Source organism: Trachurus trachurus (assembly GCF_905171665.1).
Source record: "Trachurus trachurus genome assembly, chromosome: 11".
NCBI classification, from domain to species: domain Eukaryota; kingdom Metazoa; phylum Chordata; class Actinopteri; order Carangiformes; family Carangidae; genus Trachurus; species Trachurus trachurus.
The window spans coordinates 12,576,008-12,586,778 of NC_139904.1; the positions used below are offsets into that span (position 1 = coordinate 12,576,008).

Sequence of the window (10,771 nt, forward strand, 5' to 3'; positions counted from 1 at the left end):
TCTCACCCTCTTTTGCCCTCTCCCTCGCTCCCTCCCCCTTTCATCACTGGGTGTCTGTATTTTCTATCCTAGGGGGTTCAGTGTGTGGCATTTGCAGGGTTTTTATTTTGACCGTCACCAGCAGTGGGACTTGGAAGATGAACTGATGCTCTATTTAACCCAGAAGTCTCAGTATCCGGCCCTGATTTGATATTAATGCTCTTGTTGGAACCGGATTGACCCATTTGGGCTGCGTAGATGCCAGAGGAAGCGGTCGCAGGAGGAGGGGGGAGGGTGAAGCCAAGCCGAGCGGCTGAAGCCTGGCAGTGAAGTGGCCTCGTCCAGGAACCAGGAGCGTTTATTGTCAACAAGAGAGACACTTCAGCTGGAAAACAGCAGCCACAAGCGTCTGGTGAGGTTTGTTTTCCCTTGGAGAAGTGCTTTTTTTTATTATTATTATTACAAATCTGCTCAAAAAAGTGACTGGAAGAACTTCTATTGACCTACTCCTCTGCAGCTCGGTGGATATTTGTTTTGTTTCTTTCATTCCTTGAGGACAAAACACAGGATTTCTGTGAACGAAGAGGTAAAAAAAAGCTGCACGCATTTGTATTCGGTGTAATCAAGCATCACTATTGTGACCCTCGCTGTGACAGGATACACTCATAGCAGCATCGGTGGCCTTGAATCCAGGTATCAGGTTCTATCAGCCTGATCCATCTCTGGTAAGGCTACACCGAACCAGCAGTGACACTGAAACACACCGCAGCTCAACAATCGACCTCCTGGGATTGAACCACGGTCGAAGGCGAAGAACCAGAACACCGCATCCACGTAAGACAAGAGAACCGGCCTGGCTGAGATCCATTTCATCCACACTGGCCTGGACGGTGAAGCCCCGATTGATCCTGCCACAGGTGGCTGCACAGCTATCGGCTCCTCAATAATGCATTGACTCGGGCTCTCGAGTGAAAAGGAAAAGGGGGAAAGTGTGTGAGCCTCTGATGCTGTGAGCAGGTGGATGACTGTCAGAGAGAAAGCAGGCGATTACATCTGGATAACCCAGTGACCCCGTGGAGGTGGAAACAGAGCAGATGTTGAGGAGAAGAAGAAAAATGGCTGCTGACAAGTTGACACTGGGTCGAGGACCTTGAAAAGCTCGTAGAGACAGACCAGCGGAGCACAGCAGTGGACTTTAAAGACCAAACGAAGGACAAGTACAATAGGATCTCGCCAAAAAGGACAACCGTAGCAGTTCGAGAGTGAGATATATAAAGACTTGTTTTTGTCGCCATGGTGAACACTGGTATGCAGCTGATCAGCTTCACCTGCGCGGTGACCGGCTGGATCATGGCCATCGCCGTCACGGCCCTGCCTCAGTGGAAGGTGTCGGCCTTCATCGGCAGCAACATCCTGACCTCGGAGATCAAGTGGGAGGGCATCTGGATGAACTGTATTTACCAGACCACCGGCCACATGCAGTGCAAGACCTACGACTCCATGCTGGCTCTGCCGCCCGACATCCAGGCCGCCCGCGCCCTCATGTGTCTGGCCATCTTCATGGGCTGGCTCTCCTGCACCGTGTCCTGCTGCGGCATGAAGTGCACCACCTGCGCGGGGGACGACCGCCGGGCCAAGGCCGGCATCGCCCTCGCAGGCGGGGTTCTGTTCATCCTCACGGGCCTGTGCGTCCTGATCCCCATCTCCTGGACCGCCAACACCGTGGTCCAGGATTTCTACAACCCCAACGTGCCGCTGATGCACAAACGAGAGCTGGGTCAGGCCATTTATCTGGGCTGGGCCGCTGCCGTTATTCTCATGATCAGCGGGGCGGTGCTGAGCAGCACCTGCCCGCTCATGGAGAGGGGCGGCAGATACCGCAGGGGTTACATCGGCCGGAGCTTCGCTAATTCACCCACCACAGCGCCAGACCCCCCGAAACCAATCACGACCAACAGTCTACCGCTGAAGGAGTACGTATAGGAGGAGGAGGATGCTGTTAAAAAAAACTTTGCAACTCTGCTTCTACAAATTGAAATATATATTTATTACACACACATTCAACCTCAGTTCTTTTCTTTGTTTGTACATCTCTTTATAACTTTGTGAAACTTGTCTTCAGTATTTAAAAAGATTCATGTTTCAAGTTTGACTTTTACTCCACTGTGATTTACAGTAGTGCCTGAAGAAAGCCCGTCGCCTTCACTGACTAATCAACAACATTCATTTAACAGTCTGAGTGTTAAGACGGCTTTTATGATGGCGCCTTGTATTGTGAAGATTGCAGTGATTTTCTTTGACAATGTCAGTACCTCCTGATTTCACACATAAAGCCTTGACTGAGTTTGTATATATCTAGATTGTGAAATAAAAGAAGTTTGGTAAAGTGTGCTTCACCAACTACTGTATGTTTGACCTGTGTTTCTCTTTGTCTTAACTGGATCGTCCTAAAAAACAGATTCCATCACAATACAATGATTTTCACTGTATATTAACACGATGATGTGAAATGATTTCACAAGGTCTTTTTGCAGATTGAGGTAGTCCTCATTTTTATCTTGTTTTGGATATTCACATATAGTCTGTTGATACTTTCCATCCAAGCTCAGTTCTGGAGACAATTTAAAAAATCGAGTCCTGATCTCTCAGCATCAAGTGCATCCAACCAATTCAAACCCATATTACAGCCAGTTCAGTTTTTGTGATGGTAGTTCAGTTTTTCTCCTCCTGGTCTCAGTTCCACTTTGAACTCTCTTCATTCTGCCTCCATGAAGAAGGAGACTTTGTAAAGTGTGTCTGAAAGAAGACAGAGAAGTTTTAAATTCACCTTCTATTTATCTAGATTTTTGCCAAGCATTGATCTCTGGCTGAACTATGTGTTCAATAAAGTGACCTTAGATCATTATCAAAATATGGTTTATGCATGTTGTCCCTGGAACCAAATCCCCTTAGCACTCATTATGTAAAGTAGATGATTTCTAGGGTTAGGGAGGTAAAGATTAACAGTGTGGACTGATTGAAATGGTCTCTAAAGATATCACCTAATACATATAATTTATCTTATGAAAATGAATATATATATATGTATATATTATTTGCCTAGCACTTCACAAAACAATGTTGTAAAAGAACAAACTGAAGTAATCAACATCATTCAGGATTTTGTTTTGTTTTGTTTTACCTGTGATACAGTCCTCAGCACTGGGAGACTCCAAGGATTTCCATCTCTTGGGAGCAGATACTAAGAGGGAGAGGTTGTCTGCTCTGAGAGTCTGAAGCAGAATTTTCCTCTGTAGAAATCTAAGCTCACGAATTGAGGAAAAAAAAAAAAAAAAAAGACACTGAGCACATCACAAACTCAAACCAACACAGACATCAAATATAAAGGATACTGTCGCCGATAGTGACGCTCAGCATCCTGCAGCCACTCCAGCATGTCAGCGATTGATGGGGTGGCGGCTGAGCGCTCGGTTACAGTGAGAATATCCAGACTGTCTGTGTTCTGCTCGTACAGCTGCATGGCTGCATACACCTGGTTACTGACGGCATCTCTGGCAGACTGGAGAGAAGCCCTGAGGGAAAGATGGAGAGAGGGATGCAGGGCATGAATAGTGGGAGTACATGAATAGTATAAATCCCTCATGCCTACAGTATAGTTTTTTTTAAACGCTTTATTGTTCAGCTGGTATCATGCAGCTCACGTGGAGCATATTCCTTTATACCACTGGTGTCTGATTGTCTCATGCCAGTGGATCAGTAGTGACATCAATTATAATAGTGATATAAGAGTGAAAGAGACAAGTTTCAATCACTGGGGGTCAGTAAAGACACATAGCTTACATTCATACAGGCTGATCTGGTTCTACATGGCTGCTGTCAGTCTGCACATGCTGCTACATGACATAACAGTTTTCACATATGTTGCATTAACTACCCAGTTACTTACATCTTCTCGTTGAGTTTGCCCAGTACGGTATCTGTGGCTTGTTGGAGTTTGAAACGCAGCTTGTCCTCCAGGTCAGGAAAGGCTTTGAGTGGCGTGTTGGCGATATTGACGTTGGACAACGCTGTGGTCTGCTCTGCTAAATTACCAAGTGACTCCATCAGAGGGCTGCACTCGTCCAACGCAGTCTTCCATACTTTCTGATTGGTTTCCAAACTCTTGAAGCTTTTTCTCAGCGCTTGATGGAGTGATGCCACGGCAGGTTTGGACATTTCCGTTGCCGATTTTACAAAAAAAAGGAAACGAAAACTACACGTGTACCATAAATTATTCCTGACATTTAATTGAATGGTAAATAGCTTCGTCTATACGAGTTCTACATCAGTTTATAGTGTGACCGTATCTCTACTGGAACCAAAGATTATCTATTTACCATTCATAAACCGTCAGAACATCACATTTCCACCATGTTGCTTGAGCACCACTTCCGGTCCACTGATGTAAACACTGACGCTAAGTGCTGTGATTGGTCAGAATCTGTTTTACCGTGACGTGTCAAAAACATGCGTCCCCATTGGCTGATTCGGGACGTTGGCTCCTCCCCGCGCGGAGATTTGAAAACGACTTTTGTGAAGAAGAAGAAGGACGAGTCGAGAGTCCGAGAGGAAAAAAAAAACACAACCAGGTAACGATTTTTTGTTGAATATAAAGATCACAACTATATCAAATGCGTTGTTAAAGTGTTTTATTAACATTTTGTGCGTGTAAATAAAACGATAAAATAAAGTAAGTCGGGCTATAGTATTCTCTATTTGCGGGAGAAGCTCGGGATGTGGCTAACGAGTTAGCACTAACCGTTAGCTCGCTAACGTTGCGTTAGCTTCATTACCAGCCGCATGTCGACAGTTTGTTTTTAAAGAGACATTCATGTAAACTGGTGATATTTGTCTTTTTACTTTGTCAAGTGTGAGTCTGCTAAACCTTTTTTTCGCTGTCTATCCATGCAGACATGGCTCCCAGGAAGAGGACAACCAGACAACGGAAAAACAACCCGAAGTCGGCCAAGCTAGAAGCTTTCCTGGAGGATTTCGACAGCGAGGGTGAATATATGTTTTTAACCATCGTGATCGTGGGTGTTGTATTACTGGGTAACTAATCACCCATATCCCGTGTTGTAAGCTGTTTTCTTGTCTGTATAATATAACAACATAAGTTATATTTCACGCCTGACCGTCCTAGGTGAGGGATCCCTCCTCTGTTGCTCCTCGGGGTTTTCTTGGGAGTTTTTCCTCAGTCGATGTGAGGGTCTAAGGACAGAGGATGTTGTCATCATGCTGTGTAAAGTCCTTTGAGGCAAAGTGTTAATAAAAACGGGCTATACACATAAGACTGCCTTGCCTTGTCTAATGTCGATGCATTATGATGTATGGGGTATTGTAGTTTGTCAGTGTATCTGACCTATCTGTCTACTGCTCTGAGAGAGGATACAAAAAGTATCGAGGATTTTTTCCCCCCCTGAAATTAGTTTAGAAGAAGCAGGGGTTATTGTTTATGCTATTCTTATTCTATCAGATATTCGTTTTAAATAGAGAGGGAACAAGTGCAACTACAGTCTTTCACAGTGTCACAGTGTGTGTTGTTTTTTTTCCTGTTTTTATAGTGTGTTTTTTTGATTGGTTTTTAACCTGCTGTAACTACTGGTGTTTTCCTGTCATCTCCCAATCTCATTTCACAATATCACCTATGACCTCTCCTAAAAACAAGGGAAACCCCGTTAGGCTAAAATCCTGTCAGTGTAGAGCTTATCTGGATATTAATCAGTTTAATCGCTAACACTGCATTATTACTTTGTTTTTACAGTGAAAACCAGAGTTGGGCAGCTGAAAGAAAAGATCAACCAGCTGCTGAAAGATGTGGACAACAGCTACAACATGGCTCTGATCAAGCTCCCCAAGGCTGTCAGGCTGATGCCCTGGTTAGAGCATTGCAGTAAGTTGATACTGACCCTCTGAAACCCACACCTCCCTGATTCTGCCAACGATTGTTGTAGGACTCAAGCCAGTTACGCCTCAGGGACATCTTTGGCATTTATCGTGTTTTTCTAGGTTAAGACACATGACTGCAGCTCTTCTTTCTCTCATAGCCCAAATGTGATCTGAGTGAGTTTCATAAATTCTATCTAAAGTAAGGCTGAACAATTTGGCCAAGTGCGATTACCAAACCACAGGAGCTGCAGTTTTCCTTTTTTGTGATAAAGGTAAACACTTGCCACAAGTTTGTGCATTTTCAGCCCTTTGTAGTGTGTTGTCAACTTGTCACTGTTGTGTTGCCATTGAGACACCCAGGTCATTTAGACAACAAATCATATTCTCAAGATGAAAAGGAACATGTTTGTTTGGTACAAGACCCAACCAAAATAACATTAGTTCTTTATTTTTTAAGGGAAAATTAAAGCAGAAGTGAGTGATATATTTGTGTTAATATAAGTCTTAAATAGTTATATCTTCCGACAGCAATCACTTACATAGAGTGTTTGGACTGAAACACGGGTCTCTCAGTCCCTCTGCTCTGCTCTGAGCCGAAGAGAAAACATTTATCGTATCCTACAGTTTTTATCCAATGAGGAGAGAGAACGGCATGCAGGGCTGTGTGTGCAGCCAAGGAACGCCGTGAATGTGGTGACGTAGCGACGAGGACTGTTATGGTGCGTTCAAGGAAACTCGTATTTTTCCAACCGTGAAGTGGTACCAGTTCGATCTGGTACGAGTTCACCGGTCGGAAGTTACGAGTGGCCGTTATAGTGACTTTCACCGGTAAAACAGGTCGGAAAAACACGAGTGGGTTGCCTGGAACGCTACAAAGTCGTAAGTTGTGACTTGAAGCTGTAATTTACGATTTCAAAAGCCTGCCTGGAACGCAGCATTAGCGAAAACGACCGGATCACTCACTTCTGCTTTAAGCAAAAATGAACACTCACACTAAAATCACAATAACTGCCCCATATGATGTCTTTTGTATATCTAAGTATTTAAAATCCTGAATTTCACTTTCCTCAATTAAAGTTCAAAGTCTTAAATGTCCTTTTTAGTCTGCCGTTGGGAGTTACTTTAGTATAAACTGGTTTTGTATGTGACTTGTAAAAGTCAAAAGTAGATCTGAAATGAATTATTTACTATTTTATAAATTCACATCCATATTCATTTTAGATATTTGCATATTATATCAGGACTTATTGTTTTCATTGATGTCTTTCAGACTTTGACAGGTATGACTATGAACTAGTTATTAAATGGCATTCATCATGGTGGTAAAATGTTCTTCTGTTCCCTGTTCATCTTATTAATCAGTGGGGTGGTAGGAGGGTGTATTACAACCTCCTGTGTTTAAAAGACCACAGTGGCTGATATTCCTGCCAAGCCACAGTCATTACCACCTACTCCTGGCAAAAAAAACAAAAATCCTGTGCGGCAGAATAGAAAACTTACAAATGGCCCCTTTTAGTCATCATTAAATGAAAAGCATCCGTCTCTCCCTCTGTAGAGTCTGAGAAGCCAAAGTCACCGGCGGTGGATGATGCAAAGGTGAGTCAATGAACTTCGTATTTCATTCTATGCCAAATGAGTCACAGTGTCACAATTTCAGATTGTCTTTGGCTTGTGTGGGTGCACCATGTGCTGTGTTAAAGCCTCATTTAGTTTCTGATTTGTGTCTATTAACAGAGAGAAGAGGAAGCTGCTATTGTTGAGAGCGTCGTGGCTGAGGACCACGCCGTCCTTATGAAAGCAGTCAAGAAACGTATGTTGAAACCTAAGTACTATTAATGCTGCTAATTTGTCCTGATTGGACAATTAACCAATTCTAAAAATCGGTTCATTTCATTCTGCCTTCAACCTGCAGCGTCAAAGAAAAAAGGATCCAAATCCAGCTCAGAGGATGAAAACACCCCAAGCACCACAAGAAAGGTAGTGGATCATTTTCATTCAGTCCCAGTGAGAAAACAAAAACACAGCTGAATGTAACAGAGCCTCGTTGATCATGAATGTGTGAAATGTTATTCACTTGCAGCCTCTTTATGTTATGTAAATACTCGTTCTTAATTCAGGGGAAAGCTACAAGAAAGCCTCCAACTACATCGAAAAGAGCAAAGGCGCTGTCAGTCAGCAAGCAGAACACCTCCATCAGACGGTTTGACACTTTTCTGTATTTATTTGCTTTTTTAAAACTCCTCTCTGAGGTGAAGCGGCTCAGTCATGTGAAACTAACACGTCTGTCTGGGTTCAGGTCGACCAGGAAGCCTTTGGTGACGCCTGCCAGGAGCATGCTGGATTCTTCTCTGATGATGGGACCCACTCCCCTCATTACCCCACGCTTTGACCCCAGGTGAAGCATCTACACTGCAACACATTATATTTACTAGTTCTTAGTACTTATTTAAAGGGATAGTTCACCCAAAATTGAAATTAGAGTTATCCGTGGCTTCTCTGAGTTACAGGGGGTCTCGGCGTAGCAGTGCATGTCCATATAACGGTTGCAAATGGATACCAACTGTCTTCGTAACAAAAAGACACACCAAAAAACATCCAAATACCTCCATGCTGCTCGTATGTAATGTCCGTCTTGTATTGAAGCCCCGAAATGCGAAATTGTCCCGAAAAAAATTAAATAAGTCTATATTTCAAGCTTGTTTTGTAGCGGAAGCTTCTCGAAGCTCCTCTCCAAATTTGGACGAACTGGGAAGAGGACAGACCTTGGTTCGTCCAAATTTGACGAACCGGGAAGAAGAGCTTCCGCTACAAAGAAGCTTGAAAAACAGACTTATTTAATTTGTTTCGGGACAATTTCGCATTTCGGGGCTTCAATACAAGACCGACATTACATACGAGCAGCATGTTTTCACAGAACCCGATGGGCAAACAGTTGTATTAAAATACAGGTTGGTCTTTAAAGCTCTAGCTCCGTTAATAGATCCGCAAATGGATCCAATCGCCTATGATTTTTATATATACATGAAAATGGGCACTAGAGACTTGTCCTAGTTCAATCTCTGTTAAGCGGCTGCTCTCCTGGAGCTTGTGTTTCCCCCTCAAATATCAAAAACATAACCCACGGTGAAGGATTTCTGTTTCTCACCACGGCCCCTCTTCCCCTCAGGCTCCCCAAGACCCCTGCTGTGAGAGTTCCCCGCCACAAAGAGAGGGTCTACAGCATCTCAGTCAACGGCTCTCCCATCGCAGCAGGAGACGAGGACATCGTCATCAACGTGCCCATCGGCAACGGAGAGGTGAGTAACTGTGGATCCTGCAGGACAATGTTACAAGTAGTAAATGTATGTGAGAGAGAATACAAAACAGTTAACTTTGCATTTAACTCTGAATTATGATTGCAAGATCTGTCTGTGGAGACGTGACTGAATTTCAATGTTTTGTGATGTTATGTCAATCAGAGCATCCAGCTGTTGGCCAGTCAGATGGACTCGGTGGACCTGTCACTGCTGGATGACACCGCCCTGAGAAGCATTCGGCAGCTGCAGGTACAGTTGATAGAGTATTGATCACTTCTGTAGGACATCTCTGTAGAGTCAAAGTGTTTATTTGCGGAGTTTATTTGCATTTCACATCTATGTCTTTTTTCTTTCTTTTACAGAATCGGCTCACAACACTGTGTGGAAAAACACAGTGACCCACCTGTCTACTGCTCTGAGAGGATACAACACATACTATATGTTGTGTTTTTTTGTTTTTTCTGGAAATTAGTTTAGAAGAAGCAGGGGTTATCTTTTATACTTCTATTTAACATCAGATATTCTTTTTACATGGAGAGAGAACAAGTGCAACTGCAGTCTTTCACGGTGTTTGTTGCCTTAATGTTGTTGGGTTTTTTTTCTTCCTGTTTTTATAGTGTGTTTTTCAAAGTTGATCGGCTTTTAACCTGCTGGAACTACTGGTGTTTTCCTTTCACCTCCCACCCTCATTTCACAATAGCACCTATGACCCCTCCTTAGAACAAGGGAAAACCCTGTTTGGCTAAAATCCTGGAGGAATTTAGGTCTGTCTTATTTTAGTGCTGTTCAAGTCTTCCGTCCCTTTTGGCCAGTCGGATTTGTAACAGCCAAGATTTTAGTTCATCCTTTGGAAATCTTTTAAGGTTTTTTCAAACTGATCGATTTCTTCTTCCTCTTCTTCTACTTTACAAATATGATTTACTGTATATTCTTTGATTCTTTTGTAAATACACTCTCTTTTTTTATGTTGCATTTTGTTTCTGTTGAGCTCAAAGATCCTCCATGTTTTTATGAATCATCTTGCATTCGCATTATTTGTGCAAATGCTCACTTCATGTACATACCTTTCTCTTAATGTCTGATAAAGCATTTTGACAACACCTCGAAATCTGAGTGATCAGTTTTTGTTTTGGGCGTTACAACCTGTTGGTTCAATAAAGGTGTGGGCGAGTCAGGTTATTATTGTATGACAGCCCAAGCTTCACCAAGCTGTATTTGTGCATTGTGACCACTAGGTGGCAGCATTTCACTACAGGAAGTTTAGTTCAGTCACTGCTGCTAAGTATTAGTTTACAAGAAAATCATTCAGGCCAAGAATCAAAGACAAGACCACTGCAAATGGAGAAAAACACCTCATCTACATGGAGTTGTGCTAGAATATTGTAATGTACTGCCTGTGATTGAATTGTATTGTATGATCCAGAAAGTTAGAGCTGTCCCACTTTTCTCCCGTGTGTGTCATTTTGCGCTCTAGGTGACCAAACTCTGGCTTTTTGCTTATGTCAGAACTTCCTCTTGTCCTTTCACGACTTTGTTTACACAGAGGGACATTAGCGAGCCACGTGACG

General features: G+C 43.1%; 3 protein-coding genes across 3 annotated transcripts; 2 read left to right on the forward strand and 1 right to left on the reverse strand.

Annotated features, from left to right (window-relative positions):
• Positions 1-1,272: 1,272 nt before the first annotated feature.
• cldn35 (claudin 35) lies at positions 1,273-1,962 on the forward strand (the record flags this gene model as incomplete). The annotated part of the gene is made up of 1 exon (XM_083981828.1): positions 1,273-1,962. The coding sequence occupies one exon, from the start codon at positions 1,273-1,275 to the stop codon at positions 1,960-1,962; it is 690 nt and encodes a 229-aa protein (XP_083837954.1).
• Positions 1,963-2,038: 76 nt separating this feature from the next.
• Positions 2,039-4,401, reverse strand: airim (AFG2 interacting ribosome maturation factor). Its single transcript, XM_083981656.1, has 4 exons — positions 3,926-4,401; positions 3,372-3,551; positions 3,161-3,279; positions 2,039-2,775 (listed from the first exon to the last, which is right to left on the reverse strand). The coding sequence occupies exons 1-4, from the start codon at positions 4,192-4,194 to the stop codon at positions 2,735-2,737; spliced, it is 609 nt and encodes a 202-aa protein (XP_083837782.1). The 5' UTR covers positions 4,195-4,401; the 3' UTR covers positions 2,039-2,734.
• A 530-nt stretch (positions 4,402-4,931) lies between these two features.
• On the forward strand, positions 4,932-9,601 carry cdca8 (cell division cycle associated 8; the record flags this gene model as incomplete). The annotated part of the gene is made up of 10 exons (XM_083981605.1): positions 4,932-5,022; positions 5,783-5,911; positions 7,463-7,503; positions 7,642-7,717; positions 7,820-7,884; positions 8,025-8,107; positions 8,204-8,302; positions 9,074-9,203; positions 9,366-9,452; positions 9,566-9,601. The coding sequence occupies 10 exons, from the start codon at positions 4,932-4,934 to the stop codon at positions 9,599-9,601; spliced, it is 837 nt and encodes a 278-aa protein (XP_083837731.1).
• Positions 9,602-10,771: the final 1,170 nt, after the last annotated feature.